At 40.0% G+C, this 15,121-nt stretch overlaps 1 protein-coding gene across 4 annotated transcripts in view; it reads left to right on the top strand.

The window, feature by feature from the left end:
• mdga2a (MAM domain containing glycosylphosphatidylinositol anchor 2a) overlaps positions 1 to 15,121 on the top strand; it is a 211,278-nt gene that overhangs the window by 66,159 nt on the left and 129,998 nt on the right. For all 4 annotated transcript variants that reach the window (XM_032585020.1, XM_032585019.1, XM_032585022.1 and 1 more), the window contains exon 3: positions 4,458 to 4,632. In XM_032585020.1, coding sequence (XP_032440911.1) covers positions 4,458 to 4,632 — 175 coding nt within the window. The remainder of the gene's footprint in view (positions 1 to 4,457; positions 4,633 to 15,121) is intronic.

The following is a 15,121-nucleotide window of genomic DNA, read 5'->3' as shown; positions in this document are numbered from 1 at the left end:
TTACAATATGAAAAGCCTCAAGGTCCAGAAGACAGACGTAAACAAAGCTAAAATACAAACCTCCTACTGGAGGATGCAAAATAAAATAAGAATAAAAACAAGACTAATCCACTGACCGTGACATTTTCTGCATTACTATTTCACCTTCTGTGATTCCGCATTAGAAAACCAAATGTGGACAGCTTTATCATTTCATGCTTTCATGGTCATTCTTCTCCAGATTTATTCATTGTCTTTGATGCTATGAACAGACATCAAAGAGTCCCTGATGATAAAGCCATCTGCACCTGCCTCCTCTGCCTTGGCCAGCGTCCATTATGTCCACACTACTTTGTTTGAGTACCAGGCTCCAACACCACATTGCAAACACTCTCCTTTTTTTTTCTTTGTTTCAATTATTCTCCCACAAGATTCAACTCAAACCTCCATGGGTCAGCAAGTACAAATAAGCTGACCTCAGGCCCCGTGACGCTTGGCTTAATACCCACCAATTGGGATATGTGCTTTGTTTTGGAGCTCCACATAACATTTACCCACAGTGCTGGTGCATCCAGCAGATGGTGCTTTCTCCTTGATTGCTATAGACACTGTAGTAACTTAAAGAAAGTCTTAGAGCTTTTATTTCAATATCCAGTTTCTCATTTGGTTCTCTGTGTGCCGTCAAAGCATCGACCATTTGCCTTATTTGATTTGATCATCCCATTGTTGTGAGTGAGGGGCCAGATTTCCTGAAATAGACTTGGAAAGAAAATGTGCTCACAGTTCAGAATCTGAACCTCTTGTTGGTTCTTTTGATCACTTGATTGTCATGCTCAGCCACACTTGTCTGCACCACCGAGAAGGCACAGACCACCAATGGTGCATAAAAGAAAAAAAGATGGCAAGCAATTAGAAGCCGGTCCGTAGTTGGAGAGAGGGAAACGTCACAGCAGGCGTTACGGGAGCTTCACCGAGGACGCGTGCTCCAGCATATGATCCCCACATAACAACAGATACTGGGCGCATTTTAATTAGCGCTTGCCGCGGCATCCCAGCATGTGTGGTCTCAAACACTGCTGGGATTTTCAGTTGGGTACAAGCCTCTTCCTTCCATGTGAGCAAATGTTGATCCATCAGTTTGGGTGTCTCGTTTAATAGGGATTTGCAGTTTTGGTTTTGTGCCTTAATAAATGTCATGTTTTTGTGTTTTTTAAAAAAAATACCATCCAAATATCCTTTTTTTTTCATCACAAATAATAAGCCACACTATTTGTTTGAATTTTCAAGTCCCAATAATATACAAGAGCAGTCTCCACACACAGGTTTATTTTCTAAAAGAGAGCAGTTTCAGGGTGATGCACCATTGGCAGTTTGACTTATTCATAAGATTGTAATTGCAAGCACATAATATGAGCTGAGCAGCAGAAAAAGCCAAGAAGAAAAATAAATGTAGCGAGGCTTTTAGTGTCAGGAGCAGCAATTATCATAATGCTCAAATCTGCTAGAACTTCCCCGATCAAGAGTATTTGCATTGCACTAAGGAGACTGGAGAGGGTCAAACTGTTCTCACCAGGCACACTTCAAGACTCCCCCTGTGGGCTGAGGTGCTTAGATGTAAAAAGTCAGAGGAGCGAAGGCATGAAAATAGCCTCGGGGTGGAGGAAGAGCTGAGAGCTCATCCGATAATGTGGTCTACTGTCCCTGTGAACAAACGGCGACGCTCCGTCTTTTCTGAGAATATAAAGCCTCGTTTGAATGCGCACTTCTTAACGTCACTCTAACAATGCACTTATTGATACAGCGTTTTCCTTAAACTCAAAGCTCTTTGCACAAAAGGCAAAGAAAAGGCTGAGGCTATAAGCTTAGAGAATGCTGAATTTTGCTGAGATCGACACAAAAAAGAAAGCTTTGTGTTTGCGCGAGAGAATCCAGCACACTGTAGAAGAGTGACACAGAATTTCAAACCTTTTTCCCCCTCCACCCCGCACCTAATTTATGCTCGTAACTTATTTAGGTTTAGTTCTTGTTCTGCTGAACTCATGATGTCCCCAGCCGCTTTAATAAGGCCACAAATTCTCCATCAGTGGTGTTTCAGCATTGATCAGTTGCTGAGTTTGGGCTTTTCCAAGAAGCCCAAACTCTTGGAAGCGTGTGTACAGTATACTGATCAGGCATAAACATTATGACTGGTACTGGCAACCTCATTGGTCTAAGGCAATACATCCCCATAAGCAACAAACTGTAGTGCAACGTCTCTTCTTAAATCTCCAAATCAGCATAAATAATGTAGGTCATTTTTTTGAATGTGGGACAGATAGCATCATCTGATCAATGAGCTATGACCCTGTTGTATGTTCATCACTGTTTCTTCCTTTGACCTCATGTTAACCAATATCATTATTTTGGAGATGGTCAGTGTGATTCACGTCACCTGTCAGTGGTCGTAATGTTATGCCTGATTAATTTTTTAAGTCCATGGGAACACTTCATAAAATGTCTAGGCAGAGCAGCTTAATCATTTCTTTCAGTGAGAGAGTTTCATGAAAAGAAACACTAAGACAAAACCAACCGTTGAATACACCCAACTTATTTCAACTGCTCCGAGCAAAGACACTTTAGGCAAGTCAGAGAATCTGAAACTTCTGTGATGAAATAAATGCAAGTGCCGTCTTCTGCTCATCATTCTCTATCAGGATTTTTGACCACTCACCCTTTCATTTTTCTCTCCTATCTGATGGGAAAATAAGCAAAGTTAAAACCGTCATAACCTGACAACAGAGCTGCCATGGTTACCTCCACCCCGTCACCCTCCAACCCCCAGTCAGTACAACACACCAGCAATCTCTCTGATAGGTCCAATCCCTATCCCTGCATGCCATGATATTCCTGTTCCATCTGATGCTATCTCTGTAAAATAGGATGTTATCAGCATCCAAGATGATGCTATCACCATACAGTGTGGAGATATTGGATTCTAATTCAGAGCTTCCCCTGCCTAGACAGAGAAATGTGAGGCTCTACAGGCAAAGCCAGTCCATCTGCGCCTTACTTAGAGTGAGGGATCAAGCAGAGCTCTGTGCTCAGTGGTTCTCACTATGTTGGCCCCCAGGCCAGAGTTGTCACAGTACCTGCTCATGCTGTAAGCTTTAATGAGGACACGAGAAGGAGATGATTGAGAGTCAATTACAACCTCATGTTGGAGAGTAACACTATTTCACCTTTCATTACACCTCAATGCCATGGGCTAACTGGGTCCCATCAGTTAGTGAAAGGTACTCATGTTGAGAAGGCCATGCTGAGGTAGATCTGGTGTGAAACAAAAGACAGTGGAGAAATATTAGAAGAGGATCCATAGCTGCCAAATTTATCAAACAGTTTTATGTTGAAACAGATAGTTTAAGAAAACCACTTTCTATCTTCGAATTGGCGTTAAATGGAGATTTTTTCTGTCATGTTGTATGACAGAAGCTTGAATACCTCTAGACAGGAGTTCATTAGTTGTAACAGAGCTGGCTGGATTAAGTTTATTCATTCAGAGCAAGATAGCTTATTAACACCCAAAAGAACCCCAGATCAAGGCATTGTTTGCATATGCCTGTTATGAGCCATAGTGTTTGACAGCATAGTGTTAGCAACCCTCCCTTTGCCTGGCCAGTTTTTACAATTTACTCAGTTGTTTTCACCTGCATGGCTTAAAAAAATACTTTCTTTTTTAGATCTGGCCATGCCCTTCCATCGATTCAATGTCCATGCTGGGGAAAAGGGCGTCTGTCTGCAGTGGTAATTGAGCAAAAGTCAGGGTACACTCTGGACAGGTTGCCAGCCTATCGCAGGGCAACATAAACATAAACACACACGCATACCCCTACCTGTGGGCAATTTTAGAGAGACCAATTACTGTCATTGTTATGTTTCTGGATTGTGGGAGGAAGCCAGGGTACCCAGGGAGAACAGGTGCATGTATCGAGAGAACATGCAGAAAGATCCAAGAGCTTTTTGCTGTCAAGCAACAGTACCACCAACTGTCTCACCGGGCTCTGCACGTTATTCATTTACATATATGATTTTCACTAGCAATCGGTCACGCTTCATAATGACATGAAACTCCTGCTTTGTGTTTTTGTGCTGAGTTGCATCTCTAGTAAGTAACTATTGAAAATAATACATACAACACATTACAATCAAAACTGGGGAATATTTTTCATTGTTTTTCAAGGTTTAATTTTTTCATCTCACAAAGATCTGGCATCTTTATAAGTGTTCTTACACTATTTAGATGTCCTGTTATTGTGAAACGCACATTGTTGGCAAAGTACAGCGAGTTATTGTTGCTTGCATCACAACACAACTCCAGAAAGTCTTTTGCTAGACATTAAACACTGTTTGTGTACTTGGTGCTCTACTTACCCTCTTTAACAGAGGATTAGTTCTTGAAATGGGTTCTGGAAATGATTGGTGTTTGCTTTTTTCCCTCTCAGATCCGATGGACAAAGACAGCTGGCAGCGTGTCAGATCGCTTCCAGGACTCCAGTGTGTTCAATGACACTTTGAACATTGCGAAGATCCAGAGGACACAGGGGGGTCGCTACTACTGCAAGGCTGAGAACGGCCTCGGTTCCCCAGCAATTAAATCCATCCGAGTGGACGTCTATTGTAAGTTCTGATATTTTCCATGGCCACTTGTATATTTTTGTTTTTATTTAATGTCTTAAATTGTCATTGTATTACTTCAAAAATATGAACAGACATTTGCAAGATTACTTGGTCATATCTGCTTGTTTCTTGTTGTGGATTATTATTGTCTGATTTTTTTTTTTGTGCTATTTGTCAAGGATTACAAAGATGCTGAGATGAGACAGATTAGTATTCACATCAAGTTACTGAGACATTTGCTTCTTGCCTAAATCCATGTTTTTTTAAACAATGCTACACACAACAAAATGAGCCTTTTAGCAGTACATATACGTTGGCAACATTTTTGCCCATTAAGACTTTTATGTTGTGGCTGCTTGGTGGTGGGGTTCAGTGAAAAATGAAACTGTACTTATTCAAGGGTAAGACATTAAAAGAGACTGTATTGCTTCTCATAGATTGTTGATTAAAATACAGACAGTAAATTCAACCTCTCCAGTTTACATCTGTATGGAAAGCCAGAAAGCTCCATCAGCATTTGACAAACAAAACAGTGATTTATATATATTGCTTTATTGATCTGGCATCCGTTCACCTCAACAGTAGAGACACGAGAATGGTTGCCTCATATCGGACTAACCTATATTTTATGGCTATTAGTGCAGACACAGCCAAACCCGGGAGTTTATACACAACAAAAAATATGTAGGTGAACTATAATTATCTGCAATAAAAGGAAGACCCTGGGTTTTAACCATCTCTGCTTCAAGAAATTTTGCTGAGATTCATTCAAAATCATATGCTTTGCTTTCGAAACATCTCAGAGCTTCCTCCTTAATCTTTCGTTGCTGCTTCTCTTCCTCCGCAGAGGTTCTTCTTTTCTTTTTCATACCAAACGACTTGGAAAATAATCATACATCTTTGATGCGCTCTCGGCGCTTCATTTGTTGCCAAATATGCTAGTGATCGAGGAGAGTAAGAGGCAGTGGAGCTAAGGTTTTTCACTTATGAAGTTGTTTCCAGGTAAACTTGTATTCATTTGAAAATCTGCGTGGCCCAACACCGGTCTCTGTTTATGGTAAAGTGTAATGTGCAAGTGCTTGCAGAAATATAATGCTACGGTTTAGCTTAAAAAAGAACATTTTAGTTCAAACAAGGCATTTGCCTCTATGAGATTCTAATGATATGATAACCTTGAGTAAACAAACGTTTCATCTATGTAAAATGTAGACGAAAAAGTGGTCAAGCTGCTTTTATTTGAAAGAGTGAAGCAATAATTCTGTTTATTTATTACAGTCACAATATTGAGTCAACAACACTAAAATAACACAAATGTATTGGTACTTGTTGCCTACCACGCTAAATAGGGGTGATTGATCTGAACTTAACTAACTTAATGTTTTATCATAATATTGTGTAATATTAATTAAAATAAGGATAAGTGACAATGAAACATATTTTAACCTCAGTGCTTTTTTTGGCAATTGATTGTTTTGCTCTGACTTTATGTCACAAATCTACAAGCACAAGTAATTCTCGTGAAATGCACCCATTAGGAAATGTGCTGCTGTAGGACACATGTTACACTATGAAGTTTGGTTTCTATCATGAAACAGCACACAATAGGTGCATTTAATTCTACAGATAAATGTACCAATATCTGCTGATGCTCTAATAGAACCATCAGTAAGTAAAGTTGTGAAAGTAACAATCCCAACAATGCTGTTCTTTCTTATTATTATTTTGAGGTTTGGTAATGTCCTCTAGAATTTACCATTGTGTCAAAAATAAATCAGAATTCTGATCAAAATTTAAAGAATATCACAATAACAATCAACAATGTATCTAAATATCCCTACTGTATAATTTAGCCTTTTTGCCAGTCAGTTGTAGCCTCTTATAGTAACTCAAGGATAAAAGGCTGTTATTACCAGGTTAATTAGTCAGGCTTTGTGTTTGAGTACAACCTGGAGTCTACTGGTTAACCGATAAGCCTTTGTGTGTTTTCTTACAACCAGAAATATTTAAAAACATTACAATATTTCTTTCTTGTAAGAGAATAACCTTTTTTGCACCATCTCTATACAGCAATGTGCAGCAACAAGTGGGGAAGGCAGAGCACTGTGTTAGTTTGTGTTTCGTAAAGCTGGAGAAAACTCCATGGTCAGCACTTCTAACTCCTTAAAAGGACTTTTAATGTATAGTGTAACTTATTACACCTCGGCATGCCTTTGTCATTTTCTTGTTTCCTGCTTGGGCCTTAGTATTTGTTTTGTAGGTCTTGGGAATTTTCTAACCTCTGTCATCATTAATGTGCTTCTGCAAAACTGCAGTTTTGTTCACAAGAAATAATCCCTGCTCCTGCTGTTAAAAGGCTAAATCAGTGTGGCCAGAAACGTAACGCATGCCAGTAACTCCACCCTAACCGTACCGGGTGGTACAGGCTGATTGAATGAGCCACTTTTACAATGAAAACAGACAAAACAGCTTGCCGAACCTCTCTGACTTGAGTTGTACAATTCAATGGAAATGAGGCAAAATCGAATTCTGTTTGCTAAATGATGCAGCACCGTCATTTTACCTCAGGCCCACTTTTCTTGAATTTTCTTCTTTATGAAAACATTATACTGTTTTTACCAGTCTGGTTCCCCACTCTCCTGGCTCTTCTCATCCGTGTCCTCTGCTGTATCCCCCACCTCTCTGTACAAGTCACTTTTCTGCACCTGTTTATTTGGACTGACACCTGGATAGAGGTTGTGGAATTGAACCTTGTTTAGAAAAGCTTGGGGATGGCCCTGGTGGTCTACGAGATTAGGGCTAAATGCATCTCAGCAGCTGACAGTCAGTGCCCTGTCTTTTCTCTGCACCGTTTCACCTTGGCCGTACTAAGGAGCCCACACGAAGAACAAACGGGGAAATGAAGCCATCCCTCATAATAGACCATCTGTGGGACAGAAACAATGGTTTCTGAGGGAGCCTCATCATCCGGCATTTGTAGTTTTTGTGCTGTAATTGACAAACTCATTATGTTTGTTAGCTGGATGCCAAAGCTCCATTGTGTTATAGGTCTCTATTGTAGCTATATATTTGTTTTCTGTAATGTTTGCATATTTAACAGGTACATAAACATTAGATCAATGAAACCGAATCATAAATGTATATTGAACAGTACTAGTGGAGTTTGTCTCTATAAGCAGATACATTATTGCACTCTTATATAGAAAGATCAGTGACACTTGTTCTGTTTTCTGTTTGTATCTCAAAAAGAAGAATACTGCCTCCATAAATTTTATGTGGCGAAATTCAACTTTTTTTTCTTTTCATATAAAATCCTTGCACTTGCACGTGTGCTCCATTTGGATTGTGTTATGTTGCCCATCCAGCAGAAGAACATTATTCCCACAAAGCGGCGTTCCAGCTGTCCCCTGAGGGGGGATTAAATTGATGAACCTCTGCAGCACATGCTATTTTTAGTGGGTAGCAACTCCAAATTTTAATTAGCTCAAAAACTGGCATTCTGGTGCTGGATCTCTTATCAACAATACCTGTGATTATGTTTTCTGCTTCTTTCTTTTTTTTTTCAGCTGTGCCGTGCATGGTTAATGTTTGTGCACTTTTGTTTATTTTTCAAAATAATACTAAGTGGCAAGACAGACTGTTCACTATTCTCTGTAGAGGAGGGATACTTTGCATATGCAAGCGCCACTGTATTTTACATTAAGAAGCTTAAAACTGAGAGGATTCTGCTCTTAGTTTCATTTTACTGTTTCCAGAGAATTGTTTTGCGCCTTTTTTCTGGAATTGAAATCATCATTTTTTTCTTTCTTTCAACTTTTATAAGATTAAATACACATTTTCATCCTCTTTCCTGTTTCATAAAAGCAGCTGTTCCACATATGACACTAGTGATTTTATGTTAAATATAACTTGCCTTGTAAACGTAGTCATATCCTTTGAACTATTGTTTGCATCTTGTCACATTGCAATCACAAACTCCAATATATATGGGGTTTTTATGTGAAAGGCCAACACAAAGTAGTACATAGCTCTAAAGTAATAGTATAATCAGCCTCCTTAAGTCAGTTATTTGTAGAACCACCTTCTGCTGAAATTACCCCTCTATGTCTCCTGGGGTTTTTCTCTACCAGCTTTGCACATTCATACAGGAGAATGGACAGGAAATGAGCTAAAATGAGAAATTTTAGCTCATTTCTCTTTTCAAGATTGAATGTATATTCATGGTAACCATTAACGTTTAAGCCACGTGACATATTTTCAATCTGATTGCGGTCTTGGCTTTGACTGGGCTTTTCAAACTTGCCATTATACTTTGATGTAAGCTGTTCTATTGTAGCTCTGGTTCTGCTTGTAGCTCCATTGTCCTAATGAAAGTTAAACCTGTGCTTCAGTTTCAAGTCTTTTGAAATCTCCAGCAGATATTCTTCCAGTTTTACTCTGTGTTTCGCTCCATCCAGCTTCCATCAACTCTTGCCAGCTGAAGGAAAAACATTCACATACAATGATGCTGCTACCTACAAGCTTTATAGCGGGAGTTTTGTGTTTAGAGTGACGTGAAAGCAACTGCACACCACCTTTTGACATGTTTATTTGCAAAAAAAAAAAAAAAAATGCGACACTGTCGCTATTTATTGTATTGATAAAAAAGCAAAAGTTTACTTTTGAGTGTTTTGTAAACCATTCTCTATACAGCATAATTAAAGTAATCCTGTCAGCCTGGAGGAGGGGATTTTAGCTATTTACTCTCAAAGGTGACATATTAACAAAGCTCAGAAGTCCATGTAAGCACCTTTTATACCTGCTGACACCTCAGTTGTGTTGGCCACAGTTTGGTCTTTGGGGAAGGTCCTCTGCAAAGTTAATACAGCACCCTGCCCAACGCCTACACAGATCGATGTTCGGCTTAAGAAACTCTCCTCTTTTTCTCCTATAGGGAAGCCTTTTCAGTGTTCTCATCTAATTTCAGCCGCATTAATTTTGCTGCAGCGTCTAATGTTTCATTGAGTGAGCGATCGAGGACGGCTTAAGAGTTCTGCCGGGGCTGCTTATTGCGGGCTCAGAGAGTTCATTGACCGACACAGAGCACAATACATCTAAGAGAGATTTGGCCAAAGGAGGAAAGAGAAGTGACTGAGTGAATAACAAATTGAGGTTGGGGAACTTAAATCATTCTGGTTCACTGTAGACTGACTGATTAGAAGTGTCACACTAAGGTGTAATAATCTTTAGCTCACAAACAACACCAAACACAGTTTTATTATTATTTTTGTGGAAGGACATAAAATCAAAAGTGTCAAAACATTTACTTGGTCATATTTCATAAATCTTGAAAGTGTCAACTTTTGATATTTTTTTTTAAACCTTAATCATACTCCTGTAGTTTATAGGCTTTGTGAATGCTAATCAATACTGAAACGCTGTTTCTTTTTTTATTATTATTATTAAAAACAAAATGGGCCACTACTGTTCCACTTCTACGCAAGGTTGTCAAATTACCTCTGCAAGCAAACGACAAAATGTTTTCAGCTTGTGGTCAAATGGAAAACAAATTGCCTCGCCATAAACCAGGTCAGCATTTACCATGCAGGCTTTGACAAAAGGGCCACTTTAGCACTCCCTTTAAAAATGCTTTGAACAACCTCAGCAGTTGAGAATAAACTGAGAACAAATGGGTGCAGTGCAGAAAAGAAGATAAAGACGTACAGCCTCATCTGACTTTTGCATTAAACTCCAGAAAGAAACATCCGGTCGTGTTTTTCTATATGCTAATATCGGGTGGATGATATTGATGTGGAAATAGTTTTTCAGTGACTCTAGTGCAGTACAAAATAGGCACATTTTTTATTGTGGAAACCAACTGGATGGCGGTGCAATTTTCACTGATTGTTCCACACACATCTTCACTCTTCCCTGATATTTCCAGCTTCACTCCTTCAAACGGATTAAAATAAGACAATAGCCCGATTTCTGTCTGTTATCAGTGGAGGGACTTGCACAGCTCTTACTTCACACCGATGCTGCAGAAGCCTGGGAATTTTAATGAGGATATTGTGTGTTCGTGTGTAGATCTTATGTGTGTTTCTCGGGGTATGGACGTCACTCAAAGGGTAAATCTTATTTATTTTTTCTTCTTTTTTTGTCGACATCAGTGTCCGTGTAGATTCTAAGTTTGAAGATGTGCGTGCCAATTTCTTTCTGTGGTCATTCTTGCAAGAGGCAACAGAAATAGGGACTGCCCATTGGGTTCAGCTGCTTGCTTATGCATGAACACCCTCTCCACCAGCAAGGTCCTGACTCTCACAAACTTGTCAAAGGCTTAACTTGTCTTGGCACACGCTTCCTTAGCTGTGCAACACTGTTGAGCAGCATGTGGGGGCGACTTGGGGAAGTGTGTCTGCTTTTCTGTTTGCCCGCCCTCTGATGGACTTCATGAAGGAGCTTTGGCTGGTGGTGTTTGTTTAGCGGACGTGCCGGCTTTGCTTTATCAGTAAAACCGGCGCTCCCGATCTCATCAGGGGTCCATATCTTGCCGCTCCGCTGCAAGATGTCTGAGTAAATGTGTGCGCAGAGCAAGACAACCGAAAGGTTAATTAGAGAAAGTTGACTCGGAGAAACATGGAACATGTTAATTTAAAAAAACCCAGAAAGAAACTGAAAATTTGACTGAAGCTTGTGCAGTTCCTAATAACTCCTTTATCTGTTCTCATTACTGATATTTGTACTCTAAGCTCACACTTGCATACACTGGGGAGACTCTTTTAAAGTGACTACGTAATATACTTGTGTGTATGCATAGGAAAGTGAGTGGGATGGTGATCTCAGGGGAGCCTATGGATTAGTGGGTTCATTTGAGTGTGGCTGATGCTGGAAGCAGGTTCAGTATGAGCTATGACTCAACCTACTGAAGAAATATATAGTTGCTTTCTAAACGTTTTTTTTTGTATTCCTTGAACTAATATATATACTTTTTCTCTTTTTTACAATAGCTTTTTTCTCCATTTATTGCAAAAATCCCCTTTATGTCCTAAATTTAAAATGTCCGCCTTGATATTTTGACTTATTTTATTTGTACGCAGCTCTTTAAATGTCCTGTGAGTAAATGTATATTTATCCATAACAACTGGAACTTTCAATATCTAGCAAGTCATTTTTGCAATTTACCATCTATTAAGAGTACTCTCAGATTAATTTCATTCCCTGCTCCGGCAGGGGGGGGGGGGGGGGGGGTGAAATTACCGTAATAACCCAATATTGACTGGAAAGTGCAACGTCTCCCCTTTCACAGAAACCGCTGGAATTTTTCAAATAGCCCAAAGTGTGGCAGAATTACGGTACTGCAAACTTGGCTGGCTCGCCGGCACTCCGTTTAAGACTTAAAGGTTCAAGTCATTTTTGTATTGCTTTTTAAGTTACAATTTGTAATGTGATGTCTTTAGGAGAAACATAAAACAAACAGAACATCCCAAAAATGACATGGGCATTTACTGAAGCTAGTATTTCTGATAGGTTTATTTTGTCATAACCTGCAAAGAATCAGCCAGAGACAGAGATTAGGTTTCTTTTGATTTCTTTTCTGCAGAATAGGAGAATTGAGAACAGACGCGACGAATCGCTGTCAAACACTGTCTGGACTCAATTCTGCCAGTTCTTTCTTTGCATTACTCTTTATTGTATAGAAAAAGGAGGTTGGGCTTCTCTTCACACAGTCACACAGAGAATTGACCAACCGTCTTTACATTCTGGAACCTCCTATGGACATGCCCTTATAAGGGCATGTGGCTGACCACAACTAATCAGTTACATATGGAACTAATAACACATGAATGTTTAACGTTTTTAGCTTCCAAGCAAACATCCTAAACAAAGTTAATAATATACTACAAAAGAAAGAAAAGTTAAGTAAAAATATAAAAAGAAGAATAATATGAGAGTAATAATATAAAAAGAATAATATGAAAAGAATAATATGAAAACATAACTTGTAAAATAAACTCATGAGTAAATGAACAGGAGGATAATTTTTCTAACATTTCCCACCTGTTTTTCATATTATGCATGAAGTCTAACACAGACATCAGGAATACATCACTTGCTGGCACATTTTCAATGCATCCATCATAACGTTAGACATCAGAGTGCCCCTCAGTGATAGAGGCAACAAGTTGATATTGATATAGAACATGTCCAACAGTTTTGGCTATCAGGGATTTTAGACATGGGATTATGCAGGCAGTAAAAATACAAAACAAGAAAAGAATAATAAGAAGAGGCATCATTAATTTCAACAGCAGGTGCCACCATGGTCCAGATATGAACCAAGAAAGGAAATCTCCTTGTGAGGGAACAGCATCCTGTAACATGGCTTGTTGCAGATTCTTTAAGGCAGACATGGCTTCAGCAATATGAGTTTCATTAGCATCAGAAATATAAGTACAACAAGATGTTCCTATCATTACACACACACCACCCTGACTAGCTGTAAGTATGTCTAACACCATCCTGTTTTGGAGAACCATCAGTCGCATTTCACTAAGTTGTTGATTCTGTCCTCTCTCAATGTCCATGGTAATATTTACCAGGGTCTTCATTCTGTAATCCAAAGTTTCAATCATCAGCATAGATTTTGCTACTCCAACCCATGGAAAAATTGACAGTCCCCATTTCTCAGCAGTACTCCAATGTTTGTGTTCTTTGGGAACATTTGAACCCCAGATAGGATCATGTGGCTGGAAAACAATTGCTGAATTTCTCCGCCGTCGCAGGTGATGGGAGTGTACTGCTGCAGTAGATACAATGATGGTATGATCAGAGACAAACACAGGAGCACAAGTACCTGACCAGTTCACGGGTAGCGACGCATAGATATTACTTCCTCCACACAGAAACCAACCACCCTCAGTGGGATAATTTCCTCGAGGTGTCCACATGGGACATGGAATTAGAGTCCCATCAGCACGTGGACAAACGGAGCTAGGAAATAAATCAGTAATGTTTTGCTGGCATCCAGGTACATGGCCTACCTGAACAGTCCAGTTTCCTGGTGGAGAATGGATACAGACCGGATGTTTTGTCCCTGGCATCGTGACAGCTTTCATCCGTGATGGGTATCCAGTAACATTACTGTAGGTGAAGATAGGCATCACGCCAGTGCACACCCTTTTCATCAGGATGTCACCATCTGAAGTGTTGTCTGAAGTCGCTGGCATGAAATGTAAAGCACAAGAGGCAAAACAGACAGCTTGGGACCTGTTCATGGGACTGACATACAGAGTAGGTTTTCTGGTAGACTTTGGCATCACCGAGCAGACGTAGCAGTTGGTCATATTCCGTTCTTTGGCCAACATCTCCACATAAGTCTGCCATATGTTGTCATGGTGATGGTCTGGAAGGTGTCCTAGCCAGATCTTCATAGCAGTGGTATGGACAAATCTTCTCCCCAGATGGATCAGTGAGGTTGGACTGAAAAAACAGGACACGCACACAGCAGCCACAGCACAAAAGAGGCCCCATCTCCATGAGGACCCCATCTTTGCTCAGTTACAGAGATGTTAGAGTTTACCTAGGACTCTATGGAACAGGGATGTGATGAGTTCTTCGCTGACGATTGAGACGCGTAACCCTATTAAGCCACGCCCCTTTGTAGTCAGATTTCCCCACTGCCCCCACCTAGGTCTCCAACACTCTCTGCAACTTACAGTGGCTGAGGTGAATCCAGGATGGTCTCTCAGCGATCTTTACTGCAGTGGGAGTGGTCAAAAGCACTTGAAACGGTCCCTCCCACCGTGGGCAGGCCCAGTTCTGTCTCTTAATGGCCTTGATGAAAACCCAATCGCCTGGTTTCACCACCTGGAGGTCCTGTGAAGACAAAGGTTCTTCTGGCAGTGAATTTGCATTTGACACTTCTTTAGACTGTAACATTTCTTTCATGTAATCAGCTAAAGTTTTTTCACTGTCATCTGGTGGTGGTGTGGTGTCTTTAAATAAAGGAAGCTTAAAAGCTCTGCCGTGTACTATTTCAAAAGGAGTTAAACCATTCCCAGTGGGCACAATTCTCATGTACATTTTCACTAAATCCAGACACTCTGGCCATGGCCTTTTGGTTTCTTCCATACATTTTTTAAGTCTGGATTTAACAGTAGAATTTGCTCTTTCAATTAACCCTGCGCTTTGGGGATGGTATGAACAGTGATTTTTTAATGTTATCTGCAATCTGTCTGCCATTAACCGAATGACTTGATTCACAAAATGTGGACCATTGTCACTGTAGATTTTCTGTGGGATGCCATGAGTTGGAATGATAGTTCTGCATATTGCTTTAGCTACAGTTAGTGCATCCGCATGTTTTGCTGGGACAATTTCAACCCATTTAGAAAAAGCATCAATCATCACTAAGCAATATTTATAGGGACCACTTTGAGAAAGTTCAATGAAATCCATATGCATAGTCTCAAATGGGTATTGTGGCTTAGGAAATTGACCCCTCTTTGGTCGA

Source organism: Xiphophorus hellerii, chromosome 15 (assembly GCF_003331165.1).
Source record: "Xiphophorus hellerii strain 12219 chromosome 15, Xiphophorus_hellerii-4.1, whole genome shotgun sequence".
NCBI classification, from domain to species: domain Eukaryota; kingdom Metazoa; phylum Chordata; class Actinopteri; order Cyprinodontiformes; family Poeciliidae; genus Xiphophorus; species Xiphophorus hellerii.
This window is presented reverse-complemented; position numbering and strand designations above follow the sequence as displayed.